Source organism: Chiroxiphia lanceolata, chromosome 13, assembly GCF_009829145.1.
Source record: "Chiroxiphia lanceolata isolate bChiLan1 chromosome 13, bChiLan1.pri, whole genome shotgun sequence".
Lineage (NCBI taxonomy): Eukaryota > Metazoa > Chordata > Aves > Passeriformes > Pipridae > Chiroxiphia > Chiroxiphia lanceolata.
In genome coordinates, this window is record NC_045649.1 from 19,295,460 (window position 1) to 19,316,924 (window position 21,465).

General features: G+C 47.6%; 1 protein-coding gene across 1 annotated transcript in view; it reads right to left on the reverse strand.

Annotated features, from left to right (window-relative positions):
* WTIP (WT1 interacting protein) overlaps positions 1-21,465 on the reverse strand; it is an 85,308-nt gene that overhangs the window by 19,831 nt on the left and 44,012 nt on the right. Inside the window, exon 3 of the mRNA XM_032701103.1 lies at positions 5,726-5,793. Within this exon, the coding sequence (XP_032556994.1) occupies positions 5,726-5,793 (68 nt within the window). The remainder of the gene's footprint in view (positions 1-5,725; positions 5,794-21,465) is intronic.

Here is a 21,465-nt window from a genome sequence, read left to right on the forward strand (position 1 = left end):
ACGTGGGACAGGCCATTTCCCACACTGCCAGGCTTGGAGAACAGCTTGTGCACAGACTGAGAAGAAAAGCCTCATTAGTATTAATATTTACATGGCAGCCCAAGTTAGGATAAGGGTCTTGTTGTGTTTGGTGCTACAGGACATAAAGGTGCGAGCCCTGCTCTAACAAACTGCACATGGCACAGCTAGAACTCCACAGATATCCTGTTCCTTCCCCCACAAAAGGCTGATCACTCCCATTTCCCACCTCCCCACCAGTCTTGCACACCCTGCTCCTTCTGCACTTCTACAATCACTGAGAGTTTGACAGCTGAGGATAGAAGGTGAGGCCCTGGATGTTCTCCATAGCCAACTTTTGGGTTGCAGTGGCCAACTGTGGAGCAAAGAGGAGGAGAGTGTCCTGAGCAGGGACCAGCCCTGGTGCAGGGGAGAGAAGGATCCCAAGCCCCACTAGATGGGATGGAGAGGACATGGAAGGCTGGAGAGGCAGCAGCAGGGCTGCCACTGCTTGGTTAGGGCTGGGGGCTGCTTGTCCTCCTCCTGCCACAGCCTCAGCCTCTCCCTGCAGAAGGGAAGGAGGGCACGGAACCAGAGAGACACCAGCCCATAGCCCTCCCAGGGGCTGGGGAGGGCAGGAAGGGGCCACCCAAAAGCTCCTGGAGGGGAGGAAGGGGCCACCCCAAGGCTCCAGGAGGTTTGCAATGTGCCAAGTCGCTGTGCACGGCTGGCACGTGCAAAATGAAGTTTTTAGAGCCTTTTTCCTTGAGGATTTATGGGCAAAGTTCCTCCAGTCTCACTCACTCACTGAAATGGATGAACAGCTTTAGATGAAACTTTGAGCAACCAATGACAGCAGAGTTTGCCAGAGGCAAAAACCTGGCACGAAGAAGTTCAGCCTAAATGATTAAATTTGGCAAAGTTTTATATAAGAGAGTGAAAGAGAACATCTTAAAAGGAGAAGTTTTGGATGACTTAATGCTGTGCACTGCAGCTTGTGGTGTCTTTAATAGGTTATTTCCAGAGCATCTGAGTGTCTTCCAGTAGTGCATTAAGCAATGTAACATCTGTCACAAGGTTCATTTTCCCTCTCATCTCCTCCCTTGAGGGAAATTCCCTCATTTCTTAACCTCTACTGGACCCCCACTCAATAACGTTCATTACCTCAAGAGAAAAAGCAAAAGCCTATCAAAAAGGGGGGAAAAAAAGAAAAAGAGATAGATAATAGATCTAAGATTCAGGCTGCTTTGGTGACATTTTAAAAGTCTTTTCTGCCAAGAAAAACAGTAATTTCTTTTAAATTTCTTTACATGATATTTAAGCATTGAAAAGGAAAGACAAAATTATTGAGCTATTTTTCCTTCACCCGTGATTATGCAGCAATTTATCAACAAAATGAAGCAGGAACATCTGACTGGGATTATTTATTATACAGTAAGGCATTTATTTTTTGTTCACTTCACCAGGAACAGTGTCTCTGTTATGGCTAGTTAGCCATCTGTGTCCGAAGAGCTTTCAGGAAAGGATTAAACTGTCATTTGTTTTATTTCCTTTCATGAAATAACCATCCTAACAGAGCTGGGGCAACACTTGGGTATTGCTGGACTTGCTACCTTAAGGTGGCGTGTAAAGGAGTAACTGGATCTTCCCTGGAGCTAAAGCAAAGCAAAGCAAAATCTGGGGGGTTGTGTTTGTTCTTTTTGCTCCTCACACTGAGTAACAGGCAGTGTCCTCCTGGAAATGGCACAGATTGGGCAATGGCTGTGCCATGCTTAGGCAGAAGTGGAATTACCCGTGGATTTATTTTTTGAAATCTGATTCATTCAGTACATTCAGTTGGAATGGCCCGGGTTTAAGCACTGAGAGAATGTGCAGCTGATCAGGGTTGGAAGCAGGAGGCTGACAAAAAAAACCTCAGAAGGTAGAGGTATTCCATGTCCTCCAGGTGTGGGGATTCCCAGCCTCACCCCTCCATTCCCAGCCCCATACATCCAAGGCCAGCACCACAAGGACAGCCGGGTTATGTGGCATCCCTTCCCCATCTACAAATCCTCAAGTGGCTCTAAAAACTTGGAACACTTGGAAAGAATGAACACAATAGGCTGCCTGGTTCAGAGACAGATGATCTGTGCCCTCAGTAAGAGCAAACATGTGGGAAAACTATTTGCTGGAAGAATGTCCCCTGTGGCTATTGCAGGGTGTCTGTGCCTTGGGCTGCACGGTGCCAACTGCTCACCATGAGTCACATCCACATGTCACTCACAGCTTTTCCAAGCAAGGGGCAGATTTGGAGTGCTTGGCTTGTAGGTCATGTTTTACAGACTGATTTTTTGGGAACACATGGAAGCCAAAGCTCTCGGGCGCTCGCGGTGCTTTAAGTGACGACTGTGCTCTTTGAAAATGAGACCTGCACAGGATTTCACGGGATCTGGCTGAAGTGCAAAAGCCTCTGGGGTGGAAGAGACCCACCTGGAGCAGCTGCACCAGCACTGTGCTGAACCTCGAGGGGACACTTCAGCCAAGGAGGGTGAGCCCTGCTCTTACAAGAGCCAAACATTTGGAAGGATTAGAAAATGGCTTCTCAAGGTCTTGGCTTCCAGGACCACACTTGATACTGCAGTGAATTCCATATGCCACCTTTGATCGAGAGGAAGAGCTGATCTGTCTTGAGTGAGTGGGAATTCAAAGACCCAGGTATCCCATAGGAGCCACAGCTCTGGAGGCTGCTCCAGCAGGAGCTGGTCTGGCACAGCAAACAGCAGCATTGCAGGAGAAATAAAATACTGACATCTATAGGATGTTAAGCATTTCCAACAGCTACAATAGGAAGACACCCATAAATAATATCCATTCGTCCCCAAAATTTCCTACATTGGTTCACATCAAGAACCAGTTCAGCTTTCCTGCCCATCATTGTTCATGTGCTCCTCATTGCAGCCCCAAAGTCTCTGTGGCCGGTCTGGATTGGCCCACAGGACATTCCCAGTGTGACCCCAGGGATGGTGGGGAAGAAGCACCTGCAGCGATAAATGGAACAGCCAGAGGCAGCAGTGGGGATGGACAGAGCTCTGCTGGAATGACAGCCCTCCCTGGGAAGGGGCCAGGCTCTGCTCCGGGTTCCAGGGAGGCTCCAGCCACCACCACCCATCCCCGTGTACAGTACATTTGCCAGCTGCTTCCCATCGGGATTCCTCCTGCTGGGAGGGCACACAAGGGGCTCATTCCCACCTCTGCTGCTTTGGGGGGACTGTGAGCAAGGAACCATCCACTCCTCACACCTGGCTGTCCCTGGGAACCCATGGAAAGATCATGAGGCTGTTGCAAACTCGACCAGGAACACACAAGCCATTATTCCCTGGCTTTCCCCAGGGTCCCTGGTGTGACAGCACTGCACCTCCTGCCCAAACTGTCTGAGGCTGCTCTGCTTTCTAATTCCTACTATGTTTGTGTCATACTTGAAATAACCTGGTCACAAGCTGTGGGGCTGCAAATCCACAGAGCTGTGCCCATGCTCTCAAACCTACAGGAGCATCTAATTCTCCTGATCAACTCCCAGACAAACAAAAGCCAAGAAAGAGTAAGGACATCAACACCAGGCAGCACTGCCTCAGCATAAATACAATTATAATGCTGGTAGGCTGACTCTGTTTACACTCCCAAATTAAAATAACCTTTTTCTTATCCCCCTGCTTAACTTCCCTAACATCCCACTCCCATACTGTCAGCAGGGAATCCTGCTGCACTCCAGGGAACCTGCACAAAGATTTGGAGTCATTGCAGAGATTGAAATTCTCAGTTATACAGAAAAAGCATTTGGCCACCTGCTTTGGACTGAAAATATCTCTTTTTAGAGAGGATTGGGGTTTCCAAGTTGTCAGGAGCAAGACCTGGGAAGATAAAGTAGTAAAAATAATTTCCTTTTTAATGGCAACTTTGTGGCCTTTTCAACTTAGAGAAAAACTTTGAGCTTTCTCTGTTCCCAGAACTCTAAACCAGGCAAAGCTGTTTTATTTTATTAGTGAAACAACACAATTCCTAGTATTCTTGCTATGACATTTGCTCGGGGAGCTGAGAGAAGCGGTGAGCTGAACACGAGCAGGGACAATGGCAGGATTTGATTTCTCCTGCTGCCTTACACAGCAGTGAGTCCCTTGGTCCTCCTCTCCCCTCCCTCTGTGCTACTGGGAAACTGCTAAAACACACCTGTGGGAGGTTTGGGCTTTTAAATCCATGTCCTAAATGTCCCAACAGTTCCCTAACTTGCAGAAAGTTTATTCCTATCAGGCCTTTAATCTCAGTTTTCTTGGGAAAATCACTGCAAGTATCTCCCTTCAGAAGCCCATAACAGAACATGTCCAAGAGCTAAAGAGGTTCCCCCCAGTCCCATGAAAACTGAATGTTCTCCAAAAGATTAAGATTTTTAGATTTAAAATTCTCGTGTTCAGGCTGAAATTACAAGCTAATAACAACAATCATGTCATTAAGTCTGGATAAAAGGTTTTGATCATGAGGAAAGTACATTCCTACACAGTTCAAATTAAAAATCTCAAAGGTTTGAGTCCCTCCCTCTCACACTCCACCTCCTGTCCCTCACCCTGTGCTTCTGCAGAAACACAGGAAAGAAAGAGCTGAAAAAAAGCAAGGAAGAAAAAATACTTTTCTCTCCAGAATGCAAGAAAAACAGTAACAAGTTCCAGTTATCACAAGGAACTTATTTTCTGCACAAAATACAGCTTGTTTTTTTCCAACAGGCTCCAGCTCACAGGCAGGCTGTGAGTAAAAGTGTAATGCATGAAGGCAAATATGGCTTATATTGTAGGAATTTCCATGATTTTTATGGACTGCATTGATGAGAAAGGCATTTGCACTCTCTGAACTACCAGTTTTGTTGTGGGATATACTTTGAATAATTCCTTTGCAAAAAGCACGATTATATATTCATTAGAAATGGAAAGTTGTTCTGGAAGATCTAAGCTTCTAAATGAATGGTATTTCAATAACTGAGGTGGCATAAATTAAACATACTGACTCTCCAATTCATCTTCCTCTAAGCCATAATATATCATTGCTCTCTAATTGCAATTCCCTGCCATGCTGTCCCTCTTCATCTTAATTCTAAATGGTCTGCCACTTATCAAACCATTCCTGTGCACTGCACAATCCTCACCCTGAACTGCCCAAATGTTTTATTTTGGAACAACACAGCTCAGCCACAAGCATAATTTTTCTCTTCATGACTTAGTCTCTACTGTAGTAAATCATGGAGAGAATAGGAGTTGTCCCTCTGTGGCCAACAGTTCTCAGCTAATCCCAGCCCAGCCCCGGCCCTGGGAGCAGAGCAGGGATTAAGCTGTGCCTGCACAAAGCCACTCCGTGCTCCTGGCAGGAACAGCTCCCTCCTGTTAGGATTGGTATTCCCCAGATGTTTCACTTCGAGCTTGGCAGCCCAGGCTCTGTGGCTGCAGTTCAAGTCCCAGGCTTGAGCAGCTCCAGTGTTTATTCTCATAATTTACACTTTGGGATGTCTTATAGACAGTTATGTATTTGGTTTTACAGCCACCACTTCAAACCCAGGGTCTGATCCTGCTGCTGTAGAATCAGGGGTAGAGGATTCCCAATTCCACCACTGGCAGGAGGCCCCACATCAGAAAACCACCTCTCAAAGCAAACAATATAAAGCACTGCTTTGGTTTAGAAATAATAAAAAAATGCCTGAAATCTTACTTACTAGGAAGTCTTCTTCACAGTACACCTTGCCATTGACATTGTAGAATGCTTTTCCTCGTAGTCTTCTCCCTGTTTAAACACAGGACCGTCAGAATTTTGTGCTCCATCCCCAAACCCAGTTGTTCAGGATGTGAAGTGAAAAGCACATCCTTCAGTGCCTGTCTGTGGGGTCTGTTCCTGGCCCCTCTCCTCTCCAGAGGGTCCCATCCAGAGACAGGGGTGAGGGTAAAGCTCTTGGTTCTATCCTGCCTTACCAAATCAGGCACCAAACCTTGCCTCAGGTATCATCTAAATATTACCTCCAAGTGCAGGTTATGGAACCCAGATGACAGAAGTTCCTGGGAAACTTCAAATCTAAACCCGAAAATAATTTGGGGAAAAAGACTCCTTTGCAAATTGAGACAATTTTCTTGGCAGGTAAAATCCCAGTGGGCACACAGCCACTGCCATCAACAGCATGTCTGTCTCCAAAGGACCAAGCAAGGGACACTGCATATGGATGTTCCTGCCACCCTTAGAAATATTAATCATCAATGCCACAGCAGCTTCCTGAGACGCTAAAGCAGTACAAGGCACACATGATGGAGGGAAGGGCAGGAAAATCACACTGAAAACAAAAGATTTTGTATTCCAGTTTTGACATTTGCCATCTCATTAGCCCTTGTAGAACTCTACTGACAAAGCCTGTAATGGTCATTAATTAACTGATGGTTCCCTTTACAGCAAAGAACTGCACAGCAGACTCCAAAGAGTCCCAACAAAAAGGATTAAAGCCAGGAATTCAAGAACCACCAAGCCCCACCAGGTTTCAGATGCAGCAGATCAGAGCTGTCTTACACCAGAGCTGCTCTGCTGAAAGCAACATTGTTTTGTCAGTGTACCACCACACAGGGAGAGGGCAAAACACACTCATCCCAGCTCACCTTACTCCCACTGTGCCAGGGTCCCACTGGCCAAACTCCCAGGCAGTGGGTGCTCTCCCCAGCCCTGTGCAGCCCTGCCAGGCAGATGGCACAGGGATGTGCTGGCAGGGACACAGAGCCAGGGAACCCACAGGTCAACAGATGGCCCCTCCAGGTCACTGCCAAAGCTCCACTCACAGAGTAAGCCTGGACATCTCCTCCAGCTCCACCATAACCACCACAACCTCCGGGAGGGTTGGACTCCGAGGGCCAGCGGGCTGAGCCAGCTGGCCAGTGCTGAGGGGCAGGAGTGCTCTCCACCGTTTCCATAAACAATGTGCAGGAAAATGTGATTAATTTTCAGTGCCTGAAAGTGCCTTTGACATGTTGCCACTGTGATCCGACCCTGGGAAACAGCGTGTGGCACAGAAAAGTTGGGATCTGGGCTGATGCTTTGGGAAGTCACATGCTGCATGCGGCTGTCTGGTGGTTTTACTGTCGTGGCCCAGGGAAATGCTTCTTTTGTGTGCACATTCTTGGGCTGTTGATCTCACGGGCTGCTGTCTCCATACTGCTGGTAGGTGGAGTCAGCCCTTGTTTGTCTTTCCAGCTGCCTGGTAGCTCTGGCGGGGACCAGGAGCCTCGTGGTGTAGGCAACATGTTTATCTCCTCTGAGAGCCTTGGGTAAATCTGTGCCATCCACCAAACGAGGCACAGGGCTGGGACAGCAATCAGGGGGTCACGGGGCCTCTCTCGACTGATGCAGGAGCAACCACCTCTAGAACTTCCCTCCTGCTTATCCAAGCTGGTTTTGAACCTCTCCAGTGAAAAGCACATGGAATGGAAGGAAGAAAGGGAAAGAGGCCAGAATGGCTTTTTAAAGGACACGCTGTCGGTGTCGGGCCCAGCCCTGGCACACAACTTGTCTTTAGACGGTGGGCATGAAGTGGCTGCCCCCAGGCAGGGCCTTGCCTGATGCAGCAGTGCCATTGCTCACACACACCTGCCAGGGTGTTTGGTCAGGTGAGGAAGTGCTGGCCACCCCCCTCACCACACCCCCACTGTGGCTGGAAGCAGCAGAGGTAGTTAGGGACAAATCCCAAAGCCCGTTCCTGGAAGGATCTGTGCAGGACAGGAACGCTCTGATATCGTGTCATACGTTTACTTGTTCTAAACAACCAAGCAGGGAATTTTTCTTTCCCCTGCCCTGCTGTAAAAGAAAGATGTTGAATGAGGGAGAGGGAAGGGGTTTGCCTTGGGTGATTGATCCACACAAAGAACTAACTAGCAGGCCTGCATTCTGAGCTGATGGCCCTCCTAAGACTGTGGGGAGGGGTGAGGAGTTTTTCTTCCTTCTCTCCTCGAAACAGGAGGCATTTCACTTCTGCCTTAACTCAGGCAAGGTGTGTGTTGGAGGGGTCCGAGGTTCACTTTGTTTTTTGGTCTGGTCATCTGGCTGTTTCTGGTCCTGGCTTGCCTCCATTTTCCTGTGCCCTGCTCTGCCCCCAGCCGGACCTGCTCGGATTTCATTGGAGAGGTTTGACCCACCTGCAGAGGAACCTTTTGGGGAGGAGGCCGCCCCCTCCCTCCTCCGCTCCCGTGTTGGCAGTGAGGTCTGACCAGCCATGAAAGGGGGAATTCCCGGCCACAGCTGGCCGCAGACAGAGTGAGTTTCGTGGGAAGAGCCCCTTTTCCCCCTTCTTCCCCTTCTCGATGGGGGGGAATCTCCATTTTGGCTTCTCCCACACACTGGGGCCCTCACAGAGTGACCGCCAGAGCCCAACCCCTGCTGATCGTGGTTAGAATTGCGCCAAAGGATGGAAAGTATCGAACTGTTTCCTTTTTGAAGGAGACTTTTGGGTACAGGATTATTGTTTGGTTGTTTTTTGTGTTCTTTTGTTGTTCTGCCAATACACATATATCCATTAATAACGGGCTGTTATTTTTTTGTTTCTCCACACTTCCTCAACTGGAGCCTCTTAATTTCGGACTTACAAGTGCTTAGAAGGAGGAGCTTGGTCTTCCTCATAACTCATCCTCCTTAGCAAAACACTTCAGTCTCATTAAACTGAGACATATGGGGAGGGTCAGCAGAAGGTGCAGGAGGATCTGTATCCCAGTGTGCAGAGCCTGGCAGTGCTGAGGCTGATCGGAACGGCCCAAATTCTGCTCCCGTTGCTTCCGTAGCAAAGCATCACCGGCAGGAGCCAGGGGAGTCAGAGCTTTCCTGGACTGGGATGAAGTGGGAAGCCTCTGACCCAAAGCAAACAAGGCAAACCTGATGTTTTGGAGTGGCTCTCAGACACTTCTGATATCAGACGGGTTTGGCAGCTGATTGCCCTGTGAGCCCCATTCCCAGCCCATCCTACAAGCCTGAGACCTCTGCCCTACAGAGCACTCCCAGCACAACACCTTTCAAAACTGAGGGAAATACTGTTTTCCCCATTTTCCAGCTAAAAAAACCCAAGATACTTATTAGGGAACAGACTTGCCTAAACTCATAAAGCAGGCAAGCAGCTTGCTCACATGATAATGACTATCATTAGCAATGATTAATAAGACTGACAGACCTTTTACCTTAGAAGAATTTCGTTCAGGGATAGTACAACAGTTATCTCAAAAACAAGAAACAGCAAGTTTATCACTCAAATGGCTGCTGTGGATGCCTATATTGGCTTTTTCATTCTGCATTTTAGAAATAAAGACAAAAACCTACGTTCCCCTTGCCCTCCAGAAGAGTTTGCTAAATGCCAACACTGAACACAATCAAACACCAGACTCGGAGTGAAAACTGCAATCCAGAGGGAAGTGCTGGATTCCTGGCTCCCTCTCAGCCAGGGAGACAGGAATCCCAAGGAGAGGTAGTGCTGGGGCCCCAGCCCAGAGCAGCCATGTACCAGGATGGGTGCAACACCTCAGGCTGGGGTACCTGCTCTGAGCTCGAGGCACTGCACAAAGGAGTTCACCTCTCAAGGTCCTGGATAACTCAGGAGCCTGCACAGCACCAGCCTGTTCCATGTAGCTGTAACCCACTATTATCAGTTTGGCAGAGATTACAAGTTAAAACCCCCCTGATGTTCCTTCATCCAGCTGAGCAAAGCACCTGGCCAGCCACAGGAGATAACATCATCCTGCCCACTGGCAAACAGGACCTGCTGCTTGGCTTTCCTCTGAATGACTGAGTCTAGCCAAGGCTGGTTACTATTTGCTTTCATAACATTGAAACAAAAAAAGTCAAGAGTTTCTGACAAAACCTGATGCAACTTGCCGGTGGCTCATTATAATAATAATGAGCAGCGGTAACGAGCAGCCCAGCAGTGTGGGGTTTCACTGACACTGCCCTGGCTTCCTCCTCCTGCTCTGGGTGCCCTCCTCGGTGTGTCCTCCCTGTCAGACCAGTTCCCAACAGCAGCAGGGAAGGTGCTGTGCTTCACACCCGGCCAGAGGAGCAGCAGCTTGGCCAGGAATGCTTGGGGGAACTCTGAGACAGGCAGAGACACTGAGCCTTGCAGCGGGTGTGCAGGGACCCAACCCCAACCCTTACAGGGAACTCCATTTTTTCCCTGAGTCTTTCTCAGCCTTGTTTTACTGTACAAAATGAAGCTTATGCACTCACAGGGACAAATGCCTGCTGCAAGTAACATATTTCTTGGCTGACACCCACCCCCTTGAGGGGCAGTGAGCACCAGGAAGGGGGTTCCACCACCCCATGTGGGAGGCACAGACCTCACAAATGCTCCAGCAAACACTGCAAAGATTCACGTAGATAATCTAGTACATAATAAAATACAAGCTAGAAATGACTCTGTCCCAAAGACCGATCACAATTGGTGTTTGTAACCAACATGACAAACATCCAAAAGAATGCAGGCTTTTGGAGCTTTAAAAATATATATAAAAGCAGAATCACCTCTAGGTTTTTAACATCAGTTTTCACATTTAACCAGTTTATGAGTCTCTGGTGTTTAAATGTATCTACCAACTTCCTGCAAAATTTTTATCTCCTACACGTTGCAAACTAAAAGGAAGGAAAGGGAGAGCTGTTGCTTTATTGAAGGGCTCAAATCAAAGATTCGTCTTGCAAAAGGAAAAATGACACAGGCTGACACAGGCTGTCCACAACTATTCTCTCCAGCCTCTGCAACACCCCACTGTGTGGTGAAAACACACCAGCCAGGAAGACAAGATGGGGTAAAACCTTTTTCCAATGCTGTTTCAAAAGCTGCTCCAGGCCCCCATGGAACAAACCGTGAATCAGCCCAGGTTCTTGAGGAGGGGCTCCCAAAGAGCACTGGAAGTGTCCTGCCCCCACCTCCAGCTTAAAAGCATCTTCCAAGCCCTCCCTGCCCCTGCTGGCTGTGGGTATTTGCCTGTGGGGAGGTAAGTTTGTCAAGTCACAGTCTTCAGTGGCACATCTCCTGTCTCACACAGGATGATGCAACTGCATCAGGGGCTGACACCCCCGCCTGTGGAAGACAGGAGATAGCAATGTCTCACTGTCACAGCATGGTCATTAGATCTAATTACTGTTTCCAGCATGCTTTGAAGTTGAAAAGTGCCAAAGCATTATTATAATATTTTAAGGACTTTGATGATTAAAAACACGCAACCGTTTGGTAACAATCACGATTTACTAGTACTGTAGTTTCAGCAAGTTCCTGTGAGAAGCCTGCATTGTCTCAGTCCCTGACGCTACTCAAACACAAACAGCTCCCCTCTGACATAATGGGAATGCTGCAGCTCCAGCCCTGCCTCCCAGAGAATGCCCGGTGTGTCCCCGGGACTCCCAGCATGCTGAAAAAACCACACCATCTTCTGATATTCAAGATATCACGTGCCTCTTCTCACAACTTAATGCAGGAACGTTTCAGTGTTAGAGGGGGCAAAAGCGAGATGACTAATAATGTCCCTGTTATTTCTGATGTTACAGCTGTGTGGAACAAGAGGATTCTATTTCAATCACAAAATGTAATTAAACCCCCACCATACGGAGTGCAATGCAAGAGTTCAGCTGTAGGTATCACTGCTAAAGATAAGAAATTCATTAGAGCAGAGCTAATTAACAGTCTGAACAGCTCAAGCTATGGAATATTACTCAGTAGCTGCCATTGCTGTTGGCTGGGGACACGCCTGGGTAACACAGAGCTGGGCTCTGGGACTGCTCCTTCCTCAAGGGCAGGACGAGGCAGGGTGGCTGTACCTGCCCTGTGCCAGGGGCTTGTCTGAGCCCCCAGCACGGCCATGCCCTGTTCCTGCTGGGAAAGGGGCACCCGGGAGCTCCTGGCTTGTCTCACAGCAGCAACACACATACATAGCATCCTCCTCTATCAGCTCTTTCTGGAGGAAAAAACTGTACCACACTGCTTCCCTCCTCGAGATTTCTCACCCCTCTTATTTTATGAACTGTCAGTTCAAAGGCTAAACAGGACATTTCAGTAAGAATCTCTCTGGTCCACGACCCGCACAGCTTTCTGAGCGCGGCAGCCCGGGCTCTTCATGCCTGGCTGACCAAAGAACTGTGCCTATCTGTTTTAGTTAGCAATATTAAACATGGACCTAATTGCTTGTTAACTGCTCCAGACGCCATCTCTGTAGTGGCTGATGTGACACCAGCACCATCACTGGTCTTATTTGCCACCTTAAGTGACAGTCTCCCAAAGTGTTCAGGCTGCAGCGACATGGCAACGCACACACAGGATTCATGTGCAACAACACTTGCTCAGATATTTCCCAAAGTGCTCAGATATTTCCTAGCTAACGTAGCAGTGAAGGGAAATTCCCATGGATTGGCCCAAAGCCCTGTACAAGTGGAACCAGACACAAGGTGGCCTGGGCTGAGCAAATGCTTCTGCTGTGGCCACGGTCTCCATCACTGCTCAATGGAAACGCAAACTTTACCGAGCCAAACCCGGGAATTTTGCTTTGCAAAGCCCCCGGGGCTCTTGGTGTGGGGCTGTTCCGATTCTGAGCTGGTCTGTGGTGCCATCCATGGGCTGCCCACGCTCCCAAGTGCTGTGGGATGATGCCCAGCACTGAGCCCGCACAGGGCAGGCGGTGCAGGGTGACCTCCCAAATGCCCTGCACAAGACACCACGGTGGCACCACTCTCCACAGCCTCACAGCAGCCTCTGGCACAGGCTGCAGCTTTTCTGCCATGCAAGGGGTGACCATCCCTCTGAAGGGCACCTGTGTGACACTGTCTAATGACTGAGAAACTGGGACACACACAGCCCAAAAGCTGAAGGGCAAATGAAGTCTCCAGAACCCAAACCTGCTCTCCACAACCCCCCGGGTTCGACAGCTGCTATTTCTGAACAGTGGAAGCTAAACTTTAAGTCACCAGAAGGGTCCAGGAGCCAAAACTTCAAGAGAAATACCAAGTTTTACAAACACAGAATAAATCATCGAAAACATTAAGCAATAACAACCCACCTCTGGCTACCTCCTCTGCCCAGTCACCTCTAGCTAAACCAGATGCAGAATTTCACCCAGGAGAGCTGTTCCCTTTCAGCAGAGTAGGTTTGCCTGCCTAGGAATTAAAGATGTGCCAAAAGAAAACAAAAGCTCCCAACACTTCTTCTTTATTTGTTACCGTTCCTCCTTTACTCACATGTGAGTTTGGGCCCACAGTTCCCATCCCTCCCTCTGCCCATAGGTTTTCTTTACACAGGGTTTCTGTCACTCCACTCACTTGAGAACGGGGTGAACCCAGGGCTGCTTTAGCCCCTCTGTAACTGTTAATTAAATTTTCCTCCTCAGTCTCCTGAGGACTCACACAAAGCCACCGAGCACAACCTCTTGGTGAGGGGGTCCCGCAGTGGAGCTGCTGCCACGGCCGGGGCAGAGCGGGGTCTCCGGTGGGAAGGGGCTGCAAGGAGGGGACTGAGCCCAGCCCAGCCCCTGGGCTTGGAGAAACTTCCATCCCCCACCGACACGGTCCCCTCCCCTCCCCAATGCTCAGGCTTTGTGAAAAAAGGGGTGACTTTCTAGGGCTTTCAGGGTTTTTAAGATGAGGGGGGGAGAAAAACCCAATGCCAAATTCCTTTGAATAGAAGATACTGCATGTTGGCAGAAGCCACTTTTCACAGACTCCAACCGTTTGAAATCTGAAACACTAAAAAGTGGCTACTGTGGATGTGCTGTATTCTTCTTTTCAAAGCAATCTGGCACACAGTTTTGCTCCCCTGTTTCAGGACCCAATCCTGCATTCCTTTCACGCTCAGACTCCCATTGACTTTAAGGAATGCAGGATTGGATCCTAAATGTGTGCTTTACTCACACAATAGCTCCTCATGGTTACGATCTATTGAGAAAGGCACACTTTAAAAACCATTTGGAATTGCAGGCTCATCCACCAGGCCAGAATGCCTGTAAAGATCCCCCATTATTCCAGGAAAAATGCTCGGTGTCTGAATTGCACACACACACACACTCACACGTTTTCCTGGTTTCAAGCTGCAGGCACAGCTTAGCTTGAGATGCATCAAAATATTTTGAGCACTTGGCCTGATAGCTCCTAAAGAAACCACGTGTAATTTTAGGTTTTGAAAAAAAGCAAAACTCCGGGGAAAGGGAAAAAAAAAGCCACCAAAGCAAACATATAAGCAGCTGAATCTTAAGGTCGGTTTTTCAGAGAACTTTTGTAAAAGCCTCTAAAAGACCTGCACCAGCTAAGACAAAACAGAGCCCTGCACTGCTATTTTTGAGGATGCTGTATATTGAGTTACGAGGCTATTACGATGCAAATCTCAAATGTACAAGCTTTTTACTTGGCCATAAACACCAAACAGTATACATTGTCTTTTCAGAAGAAAAGGTTTGCTGCTAAAATAGCAGAAGCCCTACGTAAATAACCAACATTCTTTCTGCCTGAGGTCACTGACTTGGCCTATTCAATTCCGGGCTAGTCTGGGATTTGACAATCTAAGCAGGGGAGAGGCCCTTTCCTTTTTTTTCAAAAGAATGCTGGGATTTTATTTGAAATTTAAACTCTTGCAAACAAAAGGTGGCATCGTATGCTGGAGGCCTATGAAGGTGGAGTACAGGATGTGTATTGTTTTCTCCCTTTACATAGGTTCTTTCAGGAAAGAGTATTCAGAGTCTGTGAACAAATTCTAATCAAATATTATCATCAGGTAGACAGACACAAGAAGATATGAACAAACACTTTTTAGAGACTAGGAGATTCACTTTCAAAAAATATTCATGCGGGGAAAGCATAAAAATGGTTTAAAATGATAATTTAAATTATCATTTAAAATAAATTGTTTTCAAATTAATAATTGGAAGTTACTCTATAGTTTAAGTTCCTATACTAATTCATATTTGTACACCAAAAGAGAGCTTTTCAGTGCAAATTAACCGTGGCCACAAAGTCAGCATTCACTCTCACTCTCCATCTCAAGTCTGTCCTGGGCAGGCAGATGGTAGTTAACTCTTTTTTCCTCCCCATTACCGTTGCCCAGCTCTTACTTGGACTCTCACAAAAGCACACTCTTGTGTAATACAATTATCATTTCCATTCCTGGGCTGTTATCCAGGCTCTGCACTGCTCTGTGCCACCTCTCCAGCATGGGAGCCTCGTGCCAGCTCCTGCCCCACACACCTCCCTGGGCTGAGCCAGGAGCTGGGGAAACCCTGAGAGCATCCTGAGCTCACCACAACCCACAGGAGCTGCAGACCTGCCCCAAGGTACCATCTTGGCCAGAAAAACGTCGGTCTTTGCTGTGCACTCACTAACCTGTGGTAAAATCCAGATGAAAACGTGAGTGTTTATCATTCTGACATGTTTGTAGCCCAAGGTAAACTCTAGACTCCCCTCTGCAGTTCACCTTAACCTGCCATGATGTCAAAATGGAAAACTTCAGTATCTTCCTGAGGGTTTTGCCTTGTGTCAGTGAGGCACTGAAGGGAACAAACCCCTTCCTACCCAGCCTTTGCTGCCAGCCTCTGCCCTGGGGCAGGTGATGTGTCTCCTCTGAGCACCCCCAGCACTCCCCCCACCACAGCCCAGCCTGGGTGGGGAGGTCGTGGAGGGCACATTTGTGCCCCAGCCCCTCTGCAGGACTGAGGCTGTCGGCCTCCAGCAGGAATATGGAGGCCTCCAGCAGGATGGATGGCTGATATCTTCTGTTACCTTGCTGGAAAACCCCACCTTTCTTGGCAGGGTATCCATAATCTCTGTACCATGTTTACTCCACTGTGGAATTCTCTTCCTTTCTTTCTCCTCCTCCTCTTCAGTCAGGTTATTTAACCAAGAGGTTGCTTAAAGCTGCAGAGACGAGACGATCTCTGACCTCTGGTACTCTGGCAAAGCCTTCCTGTGCAGACTGTATTATAAACTTAGCAGATACTTTCAAGCTTCCATATAATTTGCAAAAGTTAAAATTGGCAGATGTTTCCTTTCTGTCCCACTTACATATTTATTCTATCCCATATCACCCATCAATTTCAGGGTTAACACATAAATTATTTCCACAGAGCTCTAAGAGAAGAACTTATGTTAAAAATGAACTTGCAAAAACATATGCCAAGTATATATTTAAAAACAGAAATACAACTGCTTGCATCAATCTAATAGCTATTTTGGGCCAATATATTAACATATAACTTAAAATATATTACTTAATAAGCCAGCATGCAGCCACACTAACAAGAAAATGTAAAATAAAGCTCCAAATGTACCTCAATTTAATTTTTTTCACCCAGGGCTGGGTTTAAAAATGAAAAAGAAAATAAAAAGTGGAGAACAAGGGTAGAGCAACACAGATCACTGGGTAAAAACCATGAGAGGCCTTCCCACCACTTGGCAAGCTGGAAGGGCAGGGGTACAGCTCTTCCCCCAAGGTAGCTTCCACTGTGGGAAGCTTTCAGCATTCCATGACAGACCCTGCTTGTTATCAGCAAAGAATTCCACTTTTCAAGCTGCTGCCTGTAAGCCAGGACTTAAAAAAGCACTTGTCTTATCACACTCTCCCAGCATCCCAGTGCCAGCCTATAGCAGAGTAAATCCACCACCAAACTGCAGCCTATTCCAGCCCAAGCCCTCCTGACCTCCAGGCAGGACACAACCTCCCTGAGCAGCCTTGCTGGCCTCTACCCATTGTGGGTGCTCTCACTCAAGCTCCAGTAAGAACCAATGTCAGCAACAGGGATCCATCCAGTGTGGTGTCCTGTCTCCAGCTCCAGCCAGGAGTGCAAGTTCACTGGGAAAGAGAATTACGAACAGGGCTCACACAGGCCCAAGTGTTCCCAAGAATAACCTCTCAGCTTCCAGCAGCCAGCACTTAAGGCCTTCCTGCACCACACGTTGCATCATAACTATTATGTTTAATAGCCTCCCTGGACCAATCCTTCTTTAATTTGTCTAATTCCTCCATGAGATCATTTATACTCTTGGCCTCCATGCTGTCCCTCCGGCAGTGAGTCCCACGACTTCCCTGTGCATTGTAGGAAACATTCCCTTTTGTTTGTTTTAAACCTCCGCTGATCTCAAGCTTCTGTTGCATCCTGAAGAACACGGCAGCCCCTGCAGTCACACCCCCAGCCCAAAGAGCTCTGTAAGCCAAAGCCTGACACTCCAGCCTCCAGCTGCACCTGGACATGAAGGGGATGCAGATCTCTGGCACAACTGCTGTTTTTATCCAGCAGCATTCTGAGACTCTGCTCAGGTCTTCTTTGCACAGCACAGCAGTGGGCACACACAGGTGGAGTGGACAGTCCCTGACTCAAAGTCCACCCTCTGTGCCTGAGGTCCCTGCAGGAGACAGGACCGACCTCCTGAGTTCTGCACTGCCCCAAGTCAATAGAAGCCTTTGTGAGAGGTGAACTACTCTAACATGCAACAGGAGGGAATTTCTATGGGAATACATCCAGAAGAAAAAGCCACTGTATTCCAGTAAGACCAAAGGAAGGAGAGAAAAAAAGAAATAAAAATGGTATTTGGTCCCTAGTGCCACCTGGACATCAGAGCAGGGCAAGAACCCACCTGACAAACAAGTAGCAAAAGTTGGGCAAGCTCGTTAAACTGGGGGTACTACAGACCCCTCAGCTGCTACCAGGTTCTTCCCTGCAAGTCATTATTCTCTTCTTCATTCAAGTTCAGCCTCAACTAAAAGCCCCAGCTTAGCCAGGCTCTGCAGCAGATGAACAGAAATGGGACCTAGAGCAGGAGGGGCAGCCAGGCTGCTGGATGTCATCTCTGCATGGACTGAGCTGCAGCATCACCTCTCCCAACACACAGAACAGCATGCTGAACAAAAGGAGTGGACACAGCCCAGTCCTGTGGCAACATGCAAGAGCCTCAAGGGAGATGAGCAATTTCCCTAAACCATCTTCTGCGGCGTCTCAGAAAAACAAGAATGGATTTGCACAGTTCACTGTCTTCCTCCCAGTAACACCACATGAGTCAGCACCCCAATGAGAGCAGCATCAAAGGGCACTGCTGCTGAACCTAAACATGCCAGCAAGGCTTGGTTTGAGTCACATCCACAAAGGGTTCAGCAGCCAACACCAATGGCACCCGCGTGTTGGTGAAACGAAGCTCACAGTGCTCAGTTCTCCTTCCCTCAAGACAAATCTTTGCAATAGATTGCTGAGATCCACAGTGCCTAGATGTCACAGTCTGATGAGACTGGAATGTTTGCTAAAGAGGATGAGTTATGAGATAGACCAAACTTCTCTCTCTCAGCAATTGTAAATTCAAAATTAAGGGGCTTTAATCGAGGAAGTGTGGAAAAAACCAGAAGAAATAACAACCCTTTATTAAAAGATATATGTATGTTGGCAAAAACAGTAACAGAACACAAAAAAAACTAGACAGTAATCCTAGAAAAAAAAACAAACCCAAAAAGGTCTGAATGAATACTTCTCTGTCCTTTAGCACAGTCCCAATCGTGGCCTGCAGGGGCACTGCTGGGCTCTGGCGGTCACCAGGCGGGGAGGGGTCTGGGGGGGTCTCGAATCCCGGGAGGAGCCGAAAGGAGAACAGAGACCCTTCCCCCCATGGGAGAAAGGCAGAAGGGAAAGCAGCTCACCCCTACGGGACTCACTGTTCCCAGATGACGGTGTTCCAAGGCTCTCCCCTCCTCTCCCAGCGAGCACAGACCTCTCCGATGAAAGACCCAGTAGGCCCCGGCGGGAGTCACGAGGCAGTGGCGGCGCAGGGCCAGTGGTCAGGCCTCACCAGGACGAAAGAACCAGAAAAACTGGCTCTCAGGCTTTTCCTCCAGAAATGCCCAGATACAATCCCTGTCTCCATCCTGGCGAGAGAACTCCACGGTCTGACCTGTCCTCTGTCTGGGCAGCCAGCTCCCCAAATCTCCAAAACCTTCCCCCCCTCACTCCAGCCTTCCAATAGGCCATTAGCATGGAATGCAGCCTGGCCAGCCATTCCTTTTGTAAGGCTAATTGATTCCCTTTCCCCTTCCCTATTTGAACTCTGTTTCTCTTACAGGGAAAGAAAAATTTCTCTCTCAGATTTATAACCTATAACACACTAGAGATGGCATCTTGAGCAACAACTGTAACTCTTTTCTTCATGGGACAATGGAAGAATGTGTCAGGGAGTGGTCCTTGGGTCCAGAAGTGCCAAGGCAGCTTAGAAAAGTTAGTACAGACTGAAGAAATAATACTCACAGAATGGCAAAGTATTAAAGCATCAGCCAGTTTTGAAGCACATTCTTTGGGTTTAGATTATTTAGCAGTAAATGTGAAAGTCCTGCACAGAGAACAACTCTTCTCTTGCTCGCACTAGTGAACAATTACACTGATGTTAATAATTACTTCAGATTTATCCTGTGTGACTTGGAACAAAACCTTGCTAGGACGTTAGATATGCGTTTTAGACAATATTCCAGTATGCTTTACTGCAAACAAGACTCAAAATTTTCAGTTGTTGTACTGAATTACTGAAATGAACTGGGATTTGCTCAGCCAATTTGAAATATAATCAGAGATCAGCCTCCCTGGGCTGTCCTTGATATTTTGTGGTGGACTAACCACAGCTTCCTGCAACAGGTCACATTAGTACTAAACCCACAAGCAGCTTTCAAGCCAGAGAGCTGAATAGGTACAGCTCCTGACAGTACACTCACTTCTTTTGGCACTCAGGTACAATAAGGATATTGTTCCTTTAATGCTTAGCTTTCCTTTTAAGAAGTATGTGAGATTTCAGCCAATTCTCCGCAACGATTAGTTCAGGATGAATGTACTTAACTCAGAATTCAGCTGGAAAGGGCCCAAGTAGATGCAATCAATTTTCTACTAAATCCACTTCCTTCCTCTCTTCTCTACCCGGCATGAGACATCAGCTCACCACTCCAGCCAGTGGTGACTGAGACAGTGCAAACCTCTGCCTTCAGCCATGCTCTTATCAAACCTGGTTATTTCTTTCCATTTCCCCCGGTTTTTGGGTTTTGCACATCCTGTTCACTAGCCCAGTGTTTGGGCTTGGGGGAAAAGGTTCTGGAAGCAAATATGAAAAAGCAGCTATCTAGCAAACCACAAATCCCAAATGTACTGGCTGCTGTGACCCCCAAAGTTAATCACTCAGAACTGCACAGGATCAGCTGCAGAACTCCATTGATAAAGGACAATTTTCCCCTCTGCACGACTCTCAGAGGAGCCTCCCCCAGGTTTCAATGTGCAGGCACTGTGTGGATGTGCCAGCTCGGTGTGTGATACCTCTGTGTGTTGACACCAAATTATCTCCACCAGCATCAGCTGAACACCACAGGACTTGTGGGAGAGCAGCACCAGCCCCTCTCCCTGAGCCAGCCTCATGGCCTGGAATAGCACAGTCCTAACAACAGGGATGATTTGCTACTTGAATTTAACCAGGGCAACAAAAAAATAACATCTGTTCAAAAACAAGGCTTAGAAAACATGATCTCTGGCTCTCACCTACATGCTTTCTTAAGAATTTAAGTAGTTGATTTCCAACCTCATTTTCCCAAGTGTATACATTCTCCTTTGTTAAATAACTTGTGCAATCAGCAGAACAAGTCCTGGTGGCTCTGTATTCTTTAGGCTTTCTTCCTCTGGAATGGTGGTGTCCAAACGTTTTTGATTGCGCTCCCCTACCAATAAATAATGTTTGCACGTGCACCCTCAGTATGTGTATATTTATAAATTATATACATCTACTAGGGAAGTATTTTCTTCCTGCACCCTAAAGGATCATCTTGAACACTCTGTGGGGTGTGTGGACCCCACTTTGGAGACTGCTGCTCTAGAGACCACTGGACTGTTAATACTGATTCAACAAATTGTTTCCATGGGTCTGAATTTACACTGCCATGGTTCCTACAGTTGGTAATCCACTGACTCACTCAGTACAGTTATTTGCTCTATTTCCAGGGAAAGTTTTGCAGGGAACACAATTGGAAGTGTGACAGTGCAGAGCACCCAGGCAGCCAGGGGAGTGATGTGTACTGAGCTTCCGTCACTGTATCTCATTTAATGTCAAGACACAGCACATTTGCGTTTTACAACACACTGACAGACAACCATTGAGACATAACAGTCAGGGATCAAGAATGATTCCTAAATGCATTCCTGCTTTTAAATATGCACTTAATTTAGATGCCTCTCACTCTGCACAGGCACAGTTAAAAGAGCTGCAGGTATGAGTGGCTGTGTGCTGGCACAGAGTCCCTGCACAGCCGAGTCAGCCCTGCTGAACCCACCAGCCACTGCTGCTGCTTCTTACAGACATACTTTAAAAGGGTCTCTCCAATTCTTTGCCTTTTTCTTGCCTAGCTCACCATTCACTTTTGTTGCTACTACTCCAAACAGTGCAAGTTCACAGGAGTTTGGCAAACAAAGAGTTAAGGCTGGA